The 23,583-nt window shown below is 38.0% G+C and overlaps 1 protein-coding gene across 7 annotated transcripts in view; it reads right to left on the minus strand.

The window, feature by feature from the left end:
- The window catches only part of ZFYVE9 (zinc finger FYVE-type containing 9), a 227,644-nt gene that overhangs the window by 40,100 nt on the left and 163,961 nt on the right, over window positions 1-23,583 (minus strand). For all 7 annotated transcript variants that reach the window (XM_027108554.1, XM_027108556.1, XM_027108551.1 and 4 more), the window contains 2 exons: window positions 5,805-6,029; window positions 3,851-3,933 (listed from right to left, as the gene is read on the minus strand). In XM_027108554.1, the coding sequence (XP_026964355.1) occupies window positions 3,851-3,933; window positions 5,805-6,029 (308 nt within the window). The remainder of the gene's footprint in view (window positions 1-3,850; window positions 3,934-5,804; window positions 6,030-23,583) is intronic.

The following is a 23,583-nucleotide window of genomic DNA, read 5'->3' on the forward strand; positions in this document are numbered from 1 at the left end:
AGTCTGCCTGCCGATGCAGGGGACACGGGTTCGTGCCCCAGTCCGGGAAGATCCCACATGTCGCGGAGCAGCTGGGCCCGTGAGCCATGGCCGCTGAGCCTGCGCGTCCGGAGCCTGTGCTCCGCAACGGGAGAGGCCACAACAGTGAGAAGCCCACATACCGCGCAAAAAAAAAAAAAAAAAAAAAAAAAAAAAAAAAATCCATGTACAAATTATAGTCGGCCCTCCATATCCGTGGTTCTGCACTGGAGGATTTAACCAAGAATGGCTCAAGTAGTAAGGTAGTATTTACTGTCGAAAAAAAATCCATGTGTAAGTGGACCCTCACGGTTCAAACCAGCGATGTTCAAGGGTCAGCTGTACTCAGAAGGGTTTTGCCTTAGTAGTGGGGAATAATCAGCCCTATACTAAACAAGACTTTGGTTCCACCTTACAAATCTTAAAAGCAAGACTCAAAAGGATCAACCTATTTTTTAGATAAATTAACTGTGTTATTTGTAACCAAACGCAAGAATTTTTATAGGAACGTAAAAATACCTGGCATCCAGCAAGGTAAAATCACAATATCTGTCATCCAATAAAAATTTTTTTAAATACCAAGGATGCAAAGAAGCAGGAAAATACAACTCAAAATGCTGGGGGTGGGGGGGAATCAATCAATGGCAACTGAGTCAGAAATGAAACACATGTTAGAATTTCCAAACAAGGACATCATAATACTTATTATAATTATATTCCATATGTTTAAAAAGTTAAGTACAGGCACAGAAGATATAGAAAAAGACCCAAGTCAAACTTCTAGAAATGAAAATTACAATGGCTGAAATTACAGGAAAAAAGAAAAAGGATGGAATCAATGGCAGTTTAAGTACTGCAAAATAAAAGATTACTACAAGGAGGTATCACCTCACACCAGTCAGAATGGCCATCATCAAACAATCTACAAACAATAAACGTTGGAGAGGGTGTGGAGAAAAGGGAACCCTCTTGCACTGCTGGTGGGAATGTAAATTGATACAGCCACTATGGAGAACAGTATGGAGGTTCCTTAAAAAAATTAAAAATAGAACTACCATATGACCCAGCAATCCCACTACTGGGCATATACCCTGAGAAAACCATAATTCAAAAACAGTCATGTACCACAATGTTCACTGCAGCTCCATTTACAATAGCCAGGACATGGAAGCAACCTAAGTGTCCATCGACAGAAGGATGGATAAAGAAGATGTGGCACATATATACAATGGAATATTACTCAGCCATAAAAAGAAACGAAATTGAGTTATTTGTAGTGAGGCAGATGGACCTAGAGTGTGTCATACAGAGTGAAGTAAGTCAGAAAGAGAAAAACAAATACTGTATGCTAACACATATATACGGAATCTAAAAAAAAAAAAAAAGGTTCTGAAGAACCTAGGGGCAGGACAGGAATAAAGATGCAGACATAGAGAATGGACTTGAGGACACAGGGAGGGGGAAGGGTAAACTGGGATGAAGTGAGAGTGGCATGGACATATATACACTACCAAATGTAAAACAGATAGCTAGCGGGAAGCAGCCACATAGCACAGGGAGATCAGCTCAGTGCTTTGTGACCACCTAGAGGGGTGGGATGGGGAGGGTGGGAGGGAAATGCAAAAGGGAGGGGATATGGGGATATATATATGTATATGTATAGCTGATTCACTTTGTTATAAAACAGAAACTAACACACCATTGTAAAGCAATTATACTCCAATAAAGATGTTAAAAAAATTAAAAAGTTCCAACTCAGAAAAAAATAAATAAAAATAAAACATTAGTGAACTTGAGGACACAGCAATAAAAAAAAACTGTCCAAAATGAAACATACAGAGGAAAAAAAAAAACACTGAAAAAGACATAAAGAGAGCATTAGTGGGCTTCCCTGGTGGCGCAGTGGTTGAGAATCTGCCTGCCAATGCAGGGGACACGGGTTCAAGCCCTGGTCTGGGAAGATCCCACATGCCGCAGAGCAACTAGGCCCGTGAGCCACAATTACTGAGCCTGCGTGTCTGGAGCCTGTGCTCCGCAACAAGAGAGGCCGCGATAGTGAGAGGCCCGCACACCGTGATGAAGAGTGGCCCCCACTTGCCGCAACTAGAGAAAGCCCTCGCATAGAAACGAAGACCCAACACAGCCATAAATTTAAAAAAAAAAAAAAAGAGAGCATTAGTGAGCTGTGAAACAATTTCAAGCAGGCTAATAAGTCTATTAACAATGGAGTCCCTGAAGGAGAGGAGGGGTGGACAGAACAATTATTTGATGAAAACTATAAACCCACAGATCTAAGAAGCTCAGAAAACCCCAGCACAAGAAACAACATGGAAAAAAACTATACCAAGGCACATAATCAAATGGCTCAAAAACAGTGATAAAAAGAAAACTTTCAAAGCAAAGAGAGAAGGGTAAAACATTATGTAGACAGGAACAAAGGAGGGAAAACATATTTCTCATCTGAAAAAATGCAAACTGGAAGGCAATAGAGCAAATCTTTAAAATTCTCAAAGAATTAAACTGTCAGCCTAGAATTCTACATCCAGCAAGAGCATCTTTCAAATACAAAGGACGTTGTTAGAAATACAGATGCTAAAAGAATTCACCACCAGCCAATCCACACTATAAGAAACATTACAGGAAATCTTTCAGGTAGAAGGACAATGACACCAGATGGAAATACAGATTTATACAAAGGAATGAAAAGCACTGGAAATGGCAACTACATGGGTAAACCTACAAGAAGCTTTCTTAGTTTACATCTCTTTAAAAGATAACTGGAACTATAACTACAATCGCATGACAGTGAGGAAATAAACAAGTCTCCCAAAAGCAACTAAACAGTTGGGTAGATTTATTAAAAAAAAACAAAACAAACAAACAAAAAAACCCATTTCAGTGCCCTGGAATTAGACCAAAGACATACAATACACTGAGATGTGTTCATTCATAAAAACTACTGAACTTCAAGTAAGAAGAATAGAGTTGAATCTGTGATTTTCTTGCCTGGGGCTGCCTTTAGCCCTGTTCATAGTTCAGCCAGGGCAAGGTAGTTTGTGAAAACAATAAGCTTTGCTGCTTGAAGGATCTTGCTTGATTTGGAGTGTCTCAGTTAAAGTGGTAATCTCAGTGGCTAGGACCAGTGGCCCTGTTAGCCTGAGGATGCTAGCCTATTTGGAGCAAGTAATGAGCAGGCAGACTAGCGAGAGATTTAACAAGAAGTTCTGGGAATGAGACAGACATAGGGAACTTCATAAACTCTCCAAATACCCAGGACTGACCTTAGTCTGTGCACATGTGCAGCAGTGACCTTAACGGGCCCAAGCCAAGCAACATTCTTGGTCAACAGGGTTAGAGCCCGTGCATGTGCAGAGGAGACATGAGCGAGTCCAGCAGAAAAGAAAAGAATGACGTTTGAATCCCAGTCCATGCAGATCCATTAAGAAAGTATAGATGCCTTACTGGGTAGAGGTATCTGAACACAATCTCTGACCAATCTTTGGCAAAACAGTAAGCTACACAGACACAGGGGACACCATCAGGATGCCAGGCTTAAAATTAAAAGAAGACATAATGCTGGGTGCTTTAAGTATAACTACTCACAATAATCCTGCAAGGTCACTTAGTTAGTGTATAACCAAGAGCCAGAATCCTGTACTATTTCATTCCAAACCTCCATATACTTTCCAAAGAACATACATGTTCTGTTCTTTTCCTATAGTAACTCTTCACCTACGTGAAGCAGCAGGGTATTAACAAAATAATAAAATCCTTCTCTTCCTTCTCATGCAAACCCCAGTAAGGAAAAAGAAAATAAAAATTCCCAACTTACTGCAAGAAGATTCATGATGGTATGCCCCGTCTCTCCAAACAATGGCTTCCGAAATCTGACACTGAACAGTGGGCAAGGATAAACTATGGAAATGAGAAATGATCAGACTAAGTTTGGCAGCTTAAAATTTTGGTAAAAGAGACATCACGTTTCATAGAGTTCTCAAAATATAATTGTAATGACTCATTAGAGCATAAAATTTAGGGCTCAGAAAGTATTTACCATAACAGCATCACAGACAAATTTGGAGCCTTCTACAAACCACACCAGTCTTTTGATGCAGCTGTTTCAAAAATGAACTACATGTCTTAAGAAGCACTCTTTTCCAAACTGGATTAATATATTCTAGGAAACAAGTATCTCCTGATTCCTCTGTGCTCAGGAAGTCTAAAAGAGTTCACTCTTACACATTTCTGACTCAGAACCCTCCTTAGACAAGCCAAACACTAGGTGATCCTATTAGCTGGCTCACTCCTCGAACTTTACGGTTTCAACTGCCTGTACAACACAGGAAAATACAAATGTTTTTCCTCTGCACACAATCCTTTCCTTTCCCTACTTCATTTAGCTGATTCATATGCTTCTTTCACAGTTCAGTCCAGAGGTACCTTGGTCCTTCATTCTTGGTGAAGTTAGAGTCCATCTTTGAACTCCCAAAGAACTCTGTTAACTTTGAACATGTGTTTTGACATAATATACTACTATAATCATGATTTCTACGTCTTCCTTACAAAAGTTCCCAAGAGCCTATAACCACGTCTCAGCCATTTCTGAATTCCGGATTTATTACACATGGTAGGCCTTTATTAAATTCTTGTTGAATGAATGAATAAATAAGTGAAAGACTGAAGGTGACCTGCTGAAAACATATAATACACTGTTTTATGTTTGATAAAATAATTTTTAATGATCTCATTTGATCCTCTTAATAATACCATGCAATATAAAAGGCAAGTATTATTATCTCCAGTTGCAAAGGAAACTGACAATCAGACAACTTGAATGACTTCACCCAAAGTTACAGAGCTAGTAAATGGCAGAGTTAAGAACGTTATTCAAGTGGTCTGATTCCTAGACCAGGGCAACGTTGATTAGGAAAAGATATAAAGTTTAAAATAAAGCTTGCATGGGACTTCCCTGGTGGTCCAGTGGTTAAAAATCTGCCTTCCAATGCAGGGGATACAGGTTCGATCCCTGGTCAGAGAACTAAGATCCCACATGCTTCAGGGCAACTAAGCCCACGTGCTGCAAGCACTGAGCCTGCATGCCTCAACTACAGAGCCCACACGCTCTGGAGCCCATGTGCCACAACTACTGAGCCCACGCACTCTGGAGCCTGCTAGCCACAACTAGAGAGAAGCCCGTGTGCTGCAAAGAAAGATCCCGCGTGCCGCAACTAAAGACAACACAGCCAAAAATAAATAAATAAATAAAATAATAACAAAATAAAATAAAATAAAGCTTGCATTTAGGCCTTAATATCTTTAAAAACAATCACAGCTTAGTTGCACTGCTATGGCCAAGGGCAAGGAGGCTCTTTTGTTGCTTACTTTACCAGCTGAGAGTGATCTCTATACCACTAGCTTCCAGTATCTGTTACATTATATAAAATATAATTTGTCATAACTATTTTCTAACCAAGTGACAAAAAATATACTTACCATATACAGATACTATAAAAAATAAAGTTACTTGTTGATATTCATTTTTTCTGAAGATGATCATGTATCTATCAATTAACCTATAAAACCAGTAATTTTACAAGGCAATAATGTTATTTTGAGTTCTTCCCATTATAGCCAAAATAAGTAGAGACACTGGCCAAATTTAGCTTAGCTATTCCAAAAGAATACTTCCGTTTAATTTTATCACCATGGGGCTCTCTGAATATCTCAAGTCTGTTTAGTCATTACGTCTTGGTCATAATGCTTAGAAGAGGGTATTTTATACTTACGTCGATATTCGGCTCCAAGTCTCAACATTAGTCGGATGGGAAACACTTTAGCCCAAGGAGTTTCCCATTTCTGGATGAGAATCCCAAACAAGTAAGGTGGGGTTGGGAGTACTAGGTCTTGCAGTGACTGGTAAGTAGATGTCACATATAAGAATCCGCCATGTTCTTTACTGCCAAGGAAACTTTGACTGAAGAAGGAATGTCCCAAGTTGCCTACAACATTCCCTAAAACAAAAAAGTTCATTAATTACCATCAATAAATCAATCATATTTTTAATAATCATTATTATCAGCACTGGGCCAGACACTACCAAACAATAATTCCCAACCTTTCACTATGAAAGACACATATTTATAAAGTTGTTTTTAAATAAATGGCATTTATTAAATGAACACTTGTTTTCCAATTTTATCAGGGCTTCTGGTGAGCATAAAATACCTTGTATTATCACATTCTAGTTTGTCTGGCTAAAAGCCAAAAATATTGATGCCTTCCTTTAGATTAAACTTACTGTATGAATTACTTTAGAGGTCTCAGTATAAAAATTATTGCCTCAAATGTCACAAAAAAAATGTTAAGATTAGGTACCTGTTCTCACAGAGCTTACAATCCCATTGAGTAAATAAATTCAATTCATGAACATAATGAATTAAGACATTAAGTACAACTATATACATGAGATATTAAGGGAAGAAAATTTATGGAGAAAGTAGTAAAACAGACAGGATTTATTCTATTTTTGGTTGAGACAAATATGAAACATAAACAACTTAGGGTTTATTTAAATTCATATTAGGCAGGTTTTTTGTTTTTTAGTTGCAAATGCTCTTAACTAAGCACTTTCTAATTCAAATATTTTCTGAATGAAACAGCAACAAATCACCCTTCATTAAGGAGACATTCTCCTCAGTTTAGAACTACAAAAGAACTTCATGACAAGAGCTGTTCAATAATGTAACAGCAGATTTGTTCACTAGACATGTGCAAGCTTCCTTTGATGCCTCTGAAAGAAAGAACAGCAAATACAGAAATCGCAATCAGAGAAGTTAAATGCTTACTTTCCTTGAAAAATAGAGTCTATTTGCAGAACAGTTCAATGATGGAACATAGAATCCTTGAGTGAAGTGGAAGCTACGCTGACAGTAGGGAACACAAGTGAAGGGAAGACTTCCCCACAAAACCAGAAACTTTATGACTGAAAGCCATGTTCACCTGCACATCATCATCGGCCAAATACATTTAGGGGCAGTACCCTTGCCCCAGGATTAACAAAATCTGGGGGACCTCCCTGGCGGTCCAGTGGTTAAGACTCCACACTCCCAATGCAGGGGGCCTGGGTTTGATCCCTGGTTGGGGAACTAGGATCCTGCATGCCACTTGGCACAGCCAAAAAATAAATTAATTAATTAAATTAAATTAAAAAATAAATGAGAACCTACGGGGGAAAAACCCCCAAATCTGGCTTTACATTTAAGCTGCTGGGCCAGATCTATAAAAACAAAATAGGGCTTCCCTGGTGGCACAGTGGTTGGGAGTCCACCTGCCGATGCAGGGGACACGGGTTCGTGCCCCGGTCCGGGAAGATCCCATGTGCCGCAGAGCGGCTGGGCCCGTGAGCCATGGTCACTGAGCCTGTGCGTCCGGAGCCTATGCTCCGCAACGGGAGAGGCCACAACAGTGAGAGGCCCGCGTACCGCAAAACAAAAAAAACAAAAAAAACAACAAAAAAACCCAAAATAATCCCCATATCAAGGAAGTAGTACGTTATTTTGAAAAAAATCAGATTTTGGAGTCTCAGAGACATGGGTTTGAACACTAGTCCCATCATTTACTATTATGAGATTGGGGACAAGTTACTTGACTTAAGCCTCAACATCTATGACAACAAGGGAAGATTATACTAAGTTTCAGACCTGATGTGAATAAATGATAGAATATATGTAAAATGACAAGCAGCACCTTGCACAGTTTGTTCTCAAAAAATGTTAACTATTACTTTTATAATGCAAATATTACATATAATGAATGATCAACCAAACATTATACAACTTTCTTTGCTTTATCAAAGATTTTAGAGTAAGGTTTTTATAAATTTTCATCTTTTCACTTGAGTTGGGGTGTGGGGAAAGAATGGGAAACAAAAGAGAAGATTTTTTTCCCTCCACAATGGAGACTATACCACAGGAGTCCTCTAAAGCTCTAATGACAGCAGAATGTTTATCTCTCACAAGAATGCCCTAGTGAATATAGCTCAGAGGTGAAAACTGTGTTAAGCTTGGTACTCAAAGCATTCATTCATTATTCCTTTGGGATCTCCCTATAAGAGACTGGAATCTATTACTGGTTATTGTTCCACAGATACTAATAACTTTTCTGCTTCTACCACCTAAAAACCCTCCTCCCTACCCAATCACACTCAGATTCTTCATTATGTCCCTTTACATTATAAAATATATCTTTTATTATTTAAGCATTTACTTTCTTAAAAATTGAAAAAAAAAATTGATAGATCTCTATCAATTCTAATGAATAATTTAGTTTAGATTGCCATTTATCACCTCATCTAAAAATAAGTAACATTCCATGGGTATAGATATCAACTAAAATAAAATACTGGGTATGAGAATTTGACCAAAAAAAGCTTTCATTTGAAGACTTAAACTGGGGCTCCAACATTAAAAAGAACTCCAAAAGAAAGCAATGTTGGGAGTGAAAGAGAAGTAATACTCAAAGAGAGAATAACTAAGAACTTTCCAAATTAAAGAAAGAAATGTGTTTTCAGATCAAAAGTACACTTTAAGTACAAAAATTAGCTTAAAAATATTCTAAATACATTTTTGTCTAAGTTAATTCTTAGGCTGAGATAAACTTTCACATTAAAAAAATGAAAGATCAGGGACTTCCCTGGTGGTCCAGTGGGTAAGACTCCGTGCTCCCAATTCAGGGGGCCCGGGTTCCATCCCTGGACAGGGAACTAGATCCCACATGCATGCCGCAACTAAGAGTTCGCATGCCGCAATTAAGAAGTCCGTGTGTCGCAACTAAGAGTCCACGTGCCGCAGCTAAGAAGTCCACATGCCAGCAAATAAAAGATCCCGTGTGCCACAACCAAGACCCAGTGCAGCCAAAATAAATAAATAGGTAGGTAAACAGATAAATAAATAAGTAGATTTTCAAAATGAAAGATCAAACTTCATTGTGTTTGTGGCCTGTAATTTTATTAGTATATTACACACTAATAAAAATAAAATTCAAAGAAGTTGAATGCAATTAACACCATACAAATCAGTAATATAGTGCCTTAAAGTTTACATTGCCTCTTGATAAATCTATATAGGATAAGAAAGAAATTTAAACTAATCAAAAGTGCACCTGGGTTAACCCAGGTGGCTACAATTTAAAGGAAAAAATAAGGAAGACTGCAGAATGAGAGTAGGTGACTAAAAGAGATAATAAAAAGAAAAAGATCTTTCAAAGATCTGAAATTATAGAAACTTCCCAAGTGACCTGCTTGAGTGAAAGAAATACCTGCATGGTATTTCTTTCTCAGGGACCAGAGACACACTGGGTCTCAGAAACACTCTTAAGCTGATCTAAATAGTATTTTCTCTTGTCTCCAAGTCCCACTGGGAACAGGAAGTCAGGAATAATAAGCACAGCATTTTTATTAATAGAAGTGTTCTCTCAGGACTCCTTTCCTCCAGGTGCTTTTCCGCCAAATGACATAAAAAGCTTGCTAGTGACATCACCCCAACTGATTTACTCCCCAACTCACAGTTTTTAAATTGAGCCTCTCCAACATGCCAGACCATTTGTTCTAAAGGTTGGTATATAGAGTTGACCCAGACAGATAAAACTCTTGCCCTCATAGAGCTTATATCCTAATGAAGGAAGACAAACAAACTATTTCAGTTAGTAAAGTTAGTGATAAATGTTTTGAAGAAAATACAACAAGGAAGGTAATGTGAATAATTGACGGGGGCAGGGGAGAGAATACTTCTTTAGCCGTGAGAGTCAGGGAAAATCCTCAGAGAAAGAAACATTTGAGAACAAACCTAAATGAAGAGAAGAAATCAGCCAGTAAAGCTCTGAAAAGAACAGCACTCCAGGTCGGGCAGGAGTAAATTCAAAAATCATGAATTGGAAATGAGTATGACAGGTTCAAAAGTCACAAAGATGATCAATGTAGCTAAAGCAAACTGAGGACTATTAAGAGATAAGGTCAAAGAGACCTTTAAGGACTAGATCATATAGGACCTTTATAAAATGGAGTTTATTCTAATTGCAGTGGGAAGACAATGGAAGGTTTAAGGCAGCTTTAATTGTGCCATCATATTCATCACCATGTTACTAGGCTACACAAATGTGCTCTCAATTCATAAGGATTAGATTTAGGACACCCAAGAAATAGTTGAGAGACGATAAACAAGTCTGCAAATGTAAAATTCTGAATAATTTAAAGGGAACAAAAAGCTGTTTTCAAATGTACAAATGATCTAACCTACAAGGTTAATATTTATGTTCTGTGCTTATAATTGTCTTCTTGCTTTGTTCTGAAGTTAAATCTAAAAGTTGAAAATCAGTAACAGTGTAAACCTTATTATATCCTTAATAATCATTATAATTGATTATTAAATATTAATCAATTCACATTAACATTTCTCTTAAATTAATAATCTTCTTGAAGAAAGAAATATTAAACTGGAAGAATTCACTGAACAATGTACCCAGGTTCCAGCACAAAAAAGCAAAGAGAAAAATTATACAAAAGAGCAGTTAAGAGATATTGAAGACTGATTTCAGAGGCCCCAACATCAAAAAAAGGTTTCCAAAAATAGACAACATTGGGAATAAAAGAGTAGTAACATTGAAAGAGATAATAATTAAGAATTTTCCAAAGTAAAGAAAGAAATGTTTTCAGATCAAAAGTACACTTTTAGTACTCAGTAGTAAAAATAAAAATAAATCCACATATGTGTATACATAATAGACCCATGGAATAGAGTCCAGAAAGAAACCCATGCATATAAGGTAAAATAACATTCAAAAACAGGACCAAGGTAATTCAATGGCAAAAGTATAGTCTTTAACAAATGGCCCTGGAACAACTGAATATCTATCTATAAGCAGGAAAAAATCAAAAACAAAATGCACAAAAAAATTCCCAAAACAAAACTTCGAGAACAAAACTTCAAGCCTTACCTCATTCCTTGTACAAAAATTAACTCCAAATTAATCATAGATCTATATGTAAAAGCTATAACTATACAACTTCCAGAAAAATACAGGTGAAAATTTTTGTGACCTTGGGTTAAGGCAGATTTTTTAGGAAACTGAAGATAAACTATAAAAGAAAAACTGATAAATTGGACTTCTATCAAATATTAAAGCTTCTACTCTTTGAAAGATAGTTAAGAAAATGAAAAACATAAGTCATAGACTGGAATATAATATCTACAAAACGCACTATCTGATAAAAGACTTGTATCCAAAATTTATGAAGTACCAATAACTCATTAAGAAAACAACCCAATTTTTAAATGGGCAAAAAAAGAGCTACAGATGGCAAATAAGCATATGAAAAGATGCTCAATATCATTAGTTATTAAGGAAATGTATATTAAAACCACAAAGAGATACCACTAAACACTCATTAGAAAGGCTTTTTTTTTTTTTAAAGGAGTATCAAGTGGTGGCAAGGATCCAGAACAATTGGAACTTTTCATACATTGCAGGTGAATGGATAAACAAATTGTGGTACAGACATCCATTCAACCATATGGATGAATCTCAAAAGCACTGCGTTAAGTGAAATAAGCCAAACATAACAGTGAGATTCCATTTATATAACCTTCTGGAAAATGCAAAACTAGAGGGACAGAAATCAAATCAATAGTTGCCAGGGACAGAGGGTAAGGGGAGGGGATTAAATACAAAGGGACATGAGGCAAGGTTTAGAGATGATGAAAACATTATATATCTTGATATTGGTGGTTGTTACCTGACTGTATCTGTTTGTCTAGACTCACTGAACTGAATATGTATATTTATATACAGTAATATATGTCTGAAAAGGCACATATTATTAGATATAAATTACATGTCATAAACCTAACAAAAACTCACAGAGAACTTTAATAGTGGACTTACAGATAATCAAGGATAAAGAGAAAATCCTAAAAGCCAAAGAGAAAAGACAAATAACTACCTGTTAAAAAAGAAAAAAAAAAACTAGACTGCAGGAGATGCCAAAAGACAAGGAAGTAATACCTTCAAAGTACTTGCTAAGGGGAGGTTAAAGGAAGAAATGAAGGAATGAGAGAAAGAAGGAAGAGAGGAAGGGAAAAAAATCTGTTAACCTAGAATTTTGTAGCCAACTAATTATTGAAGAGTGATGGCAAAATATTTCAAACATACAAGGACTAATGGAGTTTAACAACCATAGGCCCTCACCAAGAGAACTAATGAAAAGATGTATTTCAATAAGAAAAGCAAGTCCTAATGGAAATATGGGATACTAAAATAGCAGATATAGAGAAAATATAGTGGCAAACTTAATAATTTTGATTGAATTGATATTGATTTTTATACTGATACTAAAAACTGAATATAATTGAATTAAGTAAAAACAATTATTTTTTCTTTTACAAAAGGTAAAACTAACCACAACAATAGTAAGAATGGTAAAGATATTAAACGAGTGAAGTATGCTTAGGTCTGTGTCACGTTTGGGAGGACAGAAACGCTCTGAGGCAGAATTCTGTCTGCTTCCTGGTGTACATGCCTTGTTTAATTCCCTCCCCTTGCATGGGGAAAACACCTATGAATATGATGGGCGTCATTCCCATGATTAGGTTACTAAGTAACAAACTTTGAGTTCATCAACAGGGAGATTATCAGACTGGGCCTGACATAAGGTCTTTAAATCTAAGTCTAGAGGTCAGAGAACCAAAGCAGAGACACACTCCTGATGACCTGAAAGAAAGGAAACATCCATGTTGTAAACCATCTACGGAGCCATGAGGCAAGGAACTGCAGACAGCCTCTAGGAGCCGAGAGTACTCCCCAACCAACAGCTAAAAGAAAGCAGGGATTTGTAAGAAAGTGAATTCTGCCAACAACCTGAGGAACTTGGGCTCCAAATGAGAAGGCCAGCATGGCTGACACCTTGAGGCACCCTGAGCCGAAGATTCAGCTAAGCTGTGCCTGGACTCCTTACCTATGGAAACTATGAGATAATAATTTATGTTGTTTCAAGCCACTAAGTTTGTGGCTTAGAAATATAGTAATAGAAAGCTAATACATACTGAATAACTTAACTCTGTCAGAAAAAGGTCATAGTTGAGTGTTTATGTTGAAAAAATTAAAGGAATCCCAAAGAAAATGCTAACATAATAGAAACATGAGTAAAAGACATAAACAGGGACATATTTGTCACAGAATACAAAATGTACATGGCTTATAAATATATGAACATAATAGTTAGTGAAATGCAATTCGAAATGAGACACCGTTTTATATCCACCAGACTCGCAAAAATTAAAACTCTCATAATATCAAATGTTGGCAACTCTTATACACTGAAGATGGGGACAGATAGATAAAAACTGGAAAACCTCTCTGGGAAATAATTTAACATCATCTAATAAAGTTGAAGAAATCCATACTTTATAAACTTATACTCATAAGTATACATGTACAAAAAAATTTAAAGAACATATCTGAAAAACAGTAAACTAGTAAGAAGAGCAAACTGTTCATCATAAAGAGAATAAACTGTGGTAAATTTATGTAGTTCATATAAAACAGTAGCCTGAAAATGAATGAACTAGAGGCATGAATGAATGACAGAAACATATGGTAGAGTGAAAAAAACAAAGCACATAAAATGTGTACAGTGTGATCACATATGTATAAAGTTCACAAACATACGAAGTAATATATTATAATCCTTAGAGATGCAAACATTTGTGATAAAATTATTTTTAAAAAGCAAGAAAAGGGGGCTTCCCTGGTGGCGCAGTGGTTGAGAGTCCGCCTGCTGATGCAGGGGACGCGGGTTTGTGCCCCGGTCCGGGAGGATCCCACATGCCGCGGAGCGGCTGGGCCCGTGAGCCATGGTCGCTGAGCCTGCGCGTCCGGAGCCTGTGCTCCACAAGGGGAGAGGCCACAGCAGTGAGAGGCCCGCGTACCGTAAAAAAAAAAAAAAAAAGCAAGAAAAGTATAACACAAGATTAAAGACAATGGTTACCCTAGGGGTTGAGGATGGGAAGTCTGGAAGGAAGATGTAATCAGGAAAGAAAAAGGAAAGTTTCAGTGGATTAGTCATTATTATCTCCCAAATTGGGTATTTTGTTTGTGGGTGGTTATTTAGTTATTAGGCTTTATAACTTGAACAGTTACTAATATATATATGCTTATACACTTTACTACATACCAAATAGTTTTTAAATATAATTAAATGCATTCAGAAGAAGAAATTGCTTCTATCTGGGAAGATCATCAGGGGAGAACTCATGGAGAAAGTGGTCATTGATACGACTTAAGAGAACTGATAGGATATAGATAGTTGGGGTTTCGGGAAATAGCATGGTGTGGGGGGGGGCATCAGGATCACAGGTAAAGAAGGAGGAAATCATCAAAGTATACAACAAACCAAGAACTGTTTAGTTTGGCTTCACTGTAAGTATGGGGAGACTACTAGTGGGAAATGAGACTGGAAATATAGGATCAGATTATGTAGAGCACTGAATATCAGAGTACACAGTTTATTCTAAAGGCAACACAAAGCCAATAAAGGTTTTTGAGTAGGAGAGGGAAATAACCAGAGATTAACTCCAAAAAAATAATCTGATAGATAACAATTCATTCAAATTCATGTTCTGAATGTCTGTTTGCAAAACATGAGAGTAAAACACGGAGGAGGAGACCTTCAAGATGCAGGAGTAAGATGTGGAGATCACCTTCCTCCCCACAAATACATCAAAAATACATCTACATGTGGAACAACTCCTACAGAACACCTACTGAACACGGAAAAAACCTCAGACTTCCCAAAAGGCAACAAAATCCCCACGTACCTGGATAGGGCAAAAGAAAAAAGAATAAATAGAGACAAAAGAATAGGGATGGGACCTAAACCTCTGGGAGGGAGCTGTGAAGGAGGAAAAGTTTCCACACACTAGGAAGTCCCTTCACTGGCAGGGATGGCGGGTGGGCGGGGGGGAAGCTTTGGAGCCATGGAGGAGAGTGTAGCAATAGGGATGCAGAGGGCAAAGCGGAGAGATTCCCACACAGAGGATCGGTGCCAACCAGCACTCAGCAGCCTGAGACTGCTTGTCTGCTCACCCACCAGAGCGGGTAGGGGCTGGAAGCTGAGGCTTGGGCTTTGGAGATCAGACCACAGGGAGAGGACTGGTGCTGGCTGTGTGAAGACACCCTGAAGGGGGGCTAGTTAGTGCCACAGCTAGCTGGGAGGGAGGTCGGGAAAAAGTCTTCACCTGCTGGAGAGGCCAAAGACCATTGTTTCGGGGTGTGCAAGGAGAGGGGCTTCCTGCTCCATATGCCCACAGATGGCAGAGCACCACTTAAGTGAGCTTCAGAGATGGGCATGAGCCACGGCTATCATTTCAGACCCCAGAGACGGGCATGGACTGCTAACGCTGCCTCTGCTGCCACCAAGAATCCTGTGTGCAACTGCAGGTCACTTCCCACACCCCTCCCAGGAGCCTGTGTAGCACGCCACTGCCACAGTCCTGTGATCCAGGGACAACTTCCCTGGGAGAACACATGGTGCACTTCACGCTGTTGCAAGGTCATGTCAGCCTCTGCTGTCGCAGGCTCGTCCCACATTCCAACTATGACTACCATACCCCTCCCTCTCCCCAGCCTGAGTGAGCAAGAGAGCCCTAATCAGCCACTGCTTTAACCCCATCCTGTCTGGGTGGGGAACAGATAGATGCCTGAGGGTGGCCTACGTGCAGAGACAGGGTCAAAACCAAAGCTGAACCCCAGGAGCTGTGTGAACACGGAAGAGTAAGGGAAATTTCTCCGTGCAGCCTCAGGACCAGTGGATTAAATCCCCACAATCAACTTGATAAACCCTGCAGCTGTGGAACACCTGAAGAGACAATGAATGTTCCCAAAATTGAGGTGGTGGACTTTGGGAGCAACTGCTGACTTGGGATTTGCTTTCTGCATCTGACTTGTTTTTGATTTTATGTTTATCTTAGTTTAGTTTTTAGTGCTTGTTATCATTGGTGGGTTTGTTTATTGGTTTGTTTCCTTTTTTTTTTTTCCTTTTTTCTCCTTTTGTGAGTGTGCATGTGTATGTTACTTTCTATGATTTTGTCTGTTTTGTTTTGCTTTTAACATTTGTTTTGGGGTTTTATCTGTTCATTTTCTTTTCTTCCTTTTCTTCCAAGCCATGTGGCTGGCAGGGTCTTGGTGCTCTGGGCAGATGTTGGGCCTGAGCCTCCAAGGTGGGAGAGCTGAGTCCAGGACACTGGACCACCAGAGACCTCCCGGCCTGAAGTAATATCAATTGGCAAGAGCTCTCCCAGAGATCTCCATCTCAACACTAAGACAGAGCTCCACCCAATGGCCAACAAGCTCCAGTGCTGGATGCCCCATGTCAAACAACTAGCAAGACAGGAATACAACACCACCCATTAGCAGAGAGGCTGCCTAAAGTCATACTAAGTTCACAGATGCCCCAAAACACACCACTGGATGCAGCCATGCCAACCAGAAGGACAAGATCCACCCTACCCACCAGAACACAGGCACCAGTCCCCTCCACCAGGAAGCCTACACAAGCCACTGAACCAACCTCACACACTGGGGGAAGACACCAAAAATAACAGGAACTATGAACCTGCAGCCTGCGAAAAGGAGACCCCAAACACAGTAAGTTAAACATAATGAGAAGACAGAGAAATATGCAGCAGATGAAGGAGCAAGGTAAAAACCCACCAAACCAAACAAATGAAAAGGAAATAGGGAGTCTACCTGAAAAAGAATTCAGAGTAATGACAGTAAAGATGATCCAAAATCTAGGAAACAGAATGGAGAAAATACAAGAAATGTTTAACAAGTACCTAGAAGAAATAAAGAGCAAAGAAACGATGATGAATAACACAATAAATGAAATTAAAACCACTCTAGAAGGATTCAATAGCAGAATCACTGAGGCAAAAGAACGGATAAGTGATCTGGAAGATAGAATACTGGAAATAACTGCTGCAGAGCAGAATAAAGAAAACAGAATGAAAAGAATTGAGGACAGTGTCAGAGACATCTGGGACAACATTAAAAGCACCAACATTTGAATTATAGAGGTCCCAGAAAAAGAAGAGAAAGGGTCTGAGAAAATATTTCAAGAGATTATATTTGAAAACTTCCCTAACATGAGAAAGGAAATAATCAAGTCCAAGAAGCGGAGAGAGTCCCATACAGGATAAATCCAAGGAGAAACACACCAAGACACATATTAATCAAACTATCAAAAATTAAATACAAAGAAAAAATATTAAAAGCAGCAAGGGAAAAGCAACAAATAACACACAAAGGAATCCCCATAAGGTTAACAGCTGCTCTTTCACCAGAAACTCTGCAAGCCAGAACGGAGTGGCAGGACATATTTAAAGTGATGAAAGGGAAAAACCTACAACCAAGATCACTCTACCCAGCAAGGATCTCATTCAGCTTCGATGGAAAAATTAAAACCTTTACAAACAAGCAAAAGCTAACAGAATTCAGCACCACCAAACCATCTTTACAACAAATGCTAAAGGAATTTCTCTAGGCAGGAAACACAATAGAAGGAAAAGACCTACAATAACAAACCAAAAACAATTAAGAAAATGGTAATAGGAACATACATATTGATAATTACCTTAAATGTAAATGGATGAAATGCTCCAACCAAAAGACACAGACTGGCTGAATGGACACAAAAACAAGACCCATATATATGCTGTCTGCAAGAGACCCACTTCAGACCTAGGGACACATACAGACTGAAAGTGAGGGGACAGAAAAAGATATTCCATGCAAATGGAAATCAACAAAAAGTTGGAGTAGTAATACTCATATCAGACAAAATGGACTTTAAAATAAAGACTATTACAAGAGACAAATGAGACATAATGATCAAGGGATCAATCCAAGAGACATAATGATCAAGGGATCAATCCAAGAAGAAGGTATAACAATTGTAAATATTTATGCATCCAACATAGGAGCACCTCAATACATAAGGCAAATGCTAACAGCCATAAAAGGGGAAATCGACAGTAACACAATCATAGTAGGGGACTTTAACACCCCACTTTCACCAATGGACAGACCATCCAAAATGAAAATATATAAGGAAACACAAGTTTTAAATGACACATTAGACCAGATGCAATTAATTGATATTTATAGGACATTCCATCCAAAACCAACAGAATACACTTTCTTCTCATGTGCACATGGAACATTCTCCAGGATAGATAATATCTTGGGACACAAATCAAGCCTCAGTAAATTTAAGAAAACTGAAATCGTATCAAGTATCTTTTCCGACCACAATGTTATGAGACTAGATATCAATTACAGGAAAAAAACTGTAAAAAATACAAACAAATGGAGGCTAAACAATATGCTATTAAATAACCCAGAGATGAGTGAAGAAATAAAAGAGAAAATCAAAAAATACCTAGAAACAAATGACAATGAAAACACGACGACCCAAAACCTATGGGATGCAGCAAAAGCAGTTCTAAGAGGGAAGTTTATAGCAATACAATCCTATCTCAAGAAACAAGGAACATCTCAAATAAACAACCTAACCTTACACCTAAAGCAATTAGAGAAAGAAGAACAAAAACACCCCAAAGTTAGCAGAAGGAAAGAAATCATAAAGATCAGATTATAAATAAATGAAGAAGGAATGAAGGCACAATAGCAAAGGTCAATAAAACTAAAACCTGGTTCTTTGAGAAGATAAACAAAATTGATAAAACTTTAGCCAGTCTCATCAAGAAAAAATGGGAGAATACTCAAATCATCAGAATTGGAATTGAAAAAGGAGAAGTAACAACTGGCACTGCAGAAATACAAAGGATCATGAGAGATTACTACAAGCAACCATTATGCCAATAAAGGGGACAACCTGGAAGAAATGGACAGATTCTTAGAAAAGTACAATTTTCCAAGACTGAACCAGGAAGAAATAGAAAATATGAACACACCAATCACAAGCACTGAAATTGAAACTGTGATTAAAAATCTTCCAGCAAACAAAAGCCCAGGACCAGATGGCTTCACAGGCGAATTCTATCAAACATTTAGAGAAGAGCTAACACCTATCCTTCTCAAACTCTTCCAAAATATAGCAGAGGGAGGAACACTCCCAGACTCATTCTACAGGACCACCATCACCCTGATATGAAAACCACACAAAGATGTCACAAAAAAAGAAAACTACAGGGCTTCCCTGGTGGTGCAGTGGTTGAGAGTCCGCCTGCCGATACAAGGGACCTGGGTTCGTGCCCCAGTCCGGGAGGATACCACAGGCTGCGGAGCGGCTGGGCCCGTGAGCCATGGCTGCTGAGCCTGTGCTTCCGGAGCCTGTGCTCCGCGACGGGAGGGGCCACAGCAGTGAGAGGCCCACGTACTGCAAAAAAAAAAAAAAAAAAGAAAAAGAAAACTACAGGCCAATGTCACTGATGAACATAGATGCAAAAATCGTCAACAAAATACTAGCAAATAGAATCCAATAGCACATTAAAAGGATCATACACCATGATCAAGTGGGGTTTATCCCAGGAATGCAAGGATTCTTCAATATATGCAAATCAATTGATGTGATACACGATATTAACAAACTGAAGGATAAAAACCATACAATAATCTCAATAGACACAGAAAAAGCTTTTGACAAAATTCAACACCCATTTATGATAAAAACTTTCCAGAAAGTGGGCAGGGAGGGAACCTACCTCAACATAATAAAGGCCATATATGACAAACCCATAGCCAACATCATTCTCAATGGTGGAAAACTGAAACCATCTCCTCTAAGATTAGGAACAAGGCAAGGCTGCCCACTCTCACCACTGTTATTCAACATAGTTTTGGAAGTTTTAGCCACAGCAATCATAGAAGAAAAAGAAATAAAAGGAATCCAAATCGGAAAAGAAGATGTAAAACTGTTACTGCTTGCAGATGACATGATACTATACATAGAGAATCCTAAAGATGCTACCAGAAAGCTACTAGAGCTAATCAATGAATTTGGTAAAGCAGCAAGAGACAAAATTAATGCACAGAAATCTTTTGCATTCCTATACACTAATTACAAAATATCTGAAAGAAATTAAGGAAACACCCCCATTTACCAATGCAACTAAAAGAGTAAAATACCTAGGAATAAACCTACCTAAGGAGACAAAAGACCTGTATGCAGAAAACCATAAGACAATGATGAAAGAAATCAAAGACGACACAAACAGAGGGAGAAATGTACCATGTTCTTGGACTAGAAGAATCAACACTGTGAAAATGACTATACTACCAAAGGCATTTTTCACAAAACTAGAACAAAAAATTTTACAATTTGTATGGAAACACAAAAGACCCCGAATAGCCAAAGCAATCTTCAGAAAGAAAAACAGACCTGGAGGAATCAGGCTCCCTGACTTCAGACTATACTACAAAGCTACAGTAATCAAGACTATATAGTACTGGCACAAAAACAGAAATATAGATCAATGGAACAGGATAGAAGGCTCAGTGATAAACCCACACACATATAGTCACCTTATCTTTGATAAAGGAGGCAAGATTATACAATGGAGAAAAGACAGCCTCTTCAATAAATGGTGCTGGGAAAACTGGACAGCTTCATGTAAAAGAATGAAACTAGAACACTTCCTAACACCATACACAAAAATAAACTCAAAATGGATTAAAGACCTAAATGTAAGGCCAAACACTATAAAACTCTTCGAGGAAAACATTGGCAGAACACTCTATGATATACATCACAGCAAGATCCTTTTTGACCCACCTCCTACAGAAATGGAAATAAAACCAAAAATAAACAAATTGGACCTAATGAAACTTAAAAGCTTTTGCACAGCAAAGGAAACCATAAAGAAGACGAAAAGATAACCCTCAGTACAGGAGAAAATATTTGCAAACGAAGCACCTGACAAAGGATTAATCTCCAAAATATACAAGTAGCTCACACAGCTCAATATCAAAAAAATAAACAACCCAATCCAAATATGGGTGTAAAACCTAAATAGATATTTCTCCAAAGAAGATATACAGATTGCCAACAAACACATGAAAGGATGCTCAACATCACTAATCATTAAAGAAATGCAAATCAAAACCACAATGAGGTATCACCTCACACCAGTCAGAATGGCCATCATCAAAAAATCTACAAACAATAAATGCTGGAGAGGGTGTGGAAAAAAGGGAAACTTCTTGCACGGTTGGTGGGAATGCAAATTGATACAGTCACTATGGAGAACAGTATGGAGGTTGCTTAAAAAACTAAAAATAGAACTACCATATGACCCAGCAATCCCACAACTGGGCATATACCCTGAGAAAACCATAATTCAAAAAGAGACATGTACCACAATGTTCATTGCAGCACTATTCACAATAGCCAGGACATGGAAGTAACCTAAGTGGCATCGACAGAAGAATGCATAAAGAACATGTGGCACATATATACAATGGAATATTACTCAGCCATAAAAAGAAACGAAATTGAGTTATTTGTAGTGAGATGGATGGAACTAGAGTCTGTCATACAGAGTGAAGTAAGTCAGAAAGAGTAAAACAAATACTGTATGCTAACACATATATATGGAATCTAAAAAAAAATGATTCTGATGAACCCAGGGGCAGGACTGGAATAAATATGCAGACGTAGAGAATGGACTTCAGGACACAGGGGATGGTGGGGAGAGCGTAAGCTGGGATGAAGTGAGAGAGTGGCATGGACATATACACAGTACTAAATGATGTAAAATAGATAGCTAGTAGGAAGCAGCTGCATTGCACAGGGAGATCAGCTCAGTGTTTTGTGATCACCTAAAGGGGTGGGATAGGGAGGGTGGGAGGGAGGCACAAGAGGGAGGGGATATGGGGATATATGTATAGGTATAGCTGATTCACTTTGTTATACAGCAGAAACTAACAGAACATTGTAAAGCAATTATACTCCAGTAAAGATGTTAAAAAAATAAAAAACACAGAGTAAGGGAGGGGAGAAGGGGAGAAATAATATACAATCTAGAACCTCCCATGGCACTACATTATCCAGAAGGCACCCTGAAACTCTCAGAATGTTATTTTTCACAAAATACCATTTTCCCCCTCACTGTGGAAAGCATAAGCAATGACATGTAACAAAAAAATTTTATATATACTAAATGAGAAACATACATAGACATATATATATATACACATACACATATATTATTATTAATACATGTAGTTTAGATTAAAAATCTGTAAAAATATTATAGAGTTCATGGAAGTTCATAGAAAAATCACAGTGAAATAATATACTAAGCTTCTACCCTGATTATCTACACATGGGATTCTTAATAAAATAGGCATAGCACATATGTATTATCCATATCTGTTTTTTAAAAACTGCTATACTATTAATATCACACATAGGCAACTGACATAATTCATAGACTACTTTAGTCCTAATTCTGTCACCAACTAGGTCTGTGATTTGAGCAAGCCATTTAACACTTCTAGATCTCACTTTCTTCATCTGAAAAATGAAGCATTATACTAGATAATGTAAGTTCCCTACTAGCTCCAATATTTTGTAAGCTGTGAAATGATTCCTTTTCAAGGAGAGAGACAGAGAGCCTTACAGCTCACTCATTACTTAAAATACTATTTACTTAGATATGTTCATATATGCCCTCACCTCATAGATAATATTTAATACAGCTTAGATGTATTACAGTCTGACCTTAGTCTTACTTAGTCTTACTATCAGTTCCAAGTGATTTTTGTTGTAGTATTTTTGCATTTCAATATGCCAGTTCAAAATGCACTCTATTGATATATAAGGATACTTTTAAAAGATGAGTAACCATTTATGGTAAACATATATTTTAATGACTCATGTAATGATTCACATCCTTTCCTTGTTGGTATTTCTTGGAGTTCCATTCATAGATCTAGTCTCTTCACACTGGCCTATCCCATTCAGAGCCATAGTTTAAAACTATCACAAAAATGCTGGTCTTCCACATCTGTATTTTATCCCAGATCTACCTCCTGAAGGCTCTATTTATGTATTCATCTTTCATTTACATATTACCATCTGTTGCCATTATTTGAAATCCAACACACTGAACGAAGAACTCATCTCCCACTCCTCTGCCAAATCTGCTCTTCTTCCTCTATTCACTGCCTCAATGAATAAGAACGAAGTCCACTCAGGTGCTCAAGCCAGAAATCTAAAGCCAACTTTGACTTGTCCCCTCTCACTCCTCACATCCAATTAGTTATGAAATCTTATTGAACTGAGGCATCACTCTTTTATATCTCTTCAATACTCTTTATTCCCACTGCCATTTTTGGTAATATCCTAATTTCTTACTGGATCCTGACAATAGCTTTTTTAAAAATCAATTTAAAAATAACAAATGTTGGCAAGGATATGGAGAAAAGGGAACCCTAGTATACTGTTTGTGGGAATGTAAATTGGTGCAGCCACTATGGAACAGTATGGAG

Source organism: Aethalodelphis obliquidens, unplaced genomic scaffold (genome assembly GCF_003676395.1).
Source record: "Aethalodelphis obliquidens isolate GAN/ISIS:26980383/991018 unplaced genomic scaffold, ASM367639v1 scaffold9, whole genome shotgun sequence".
NCBI lineage: Eukaryota > Metazoa > Chordata > Mammalia > Artiodactyla > Delphinidae > Aethalodelphis > Aethalodelphis obliquidens.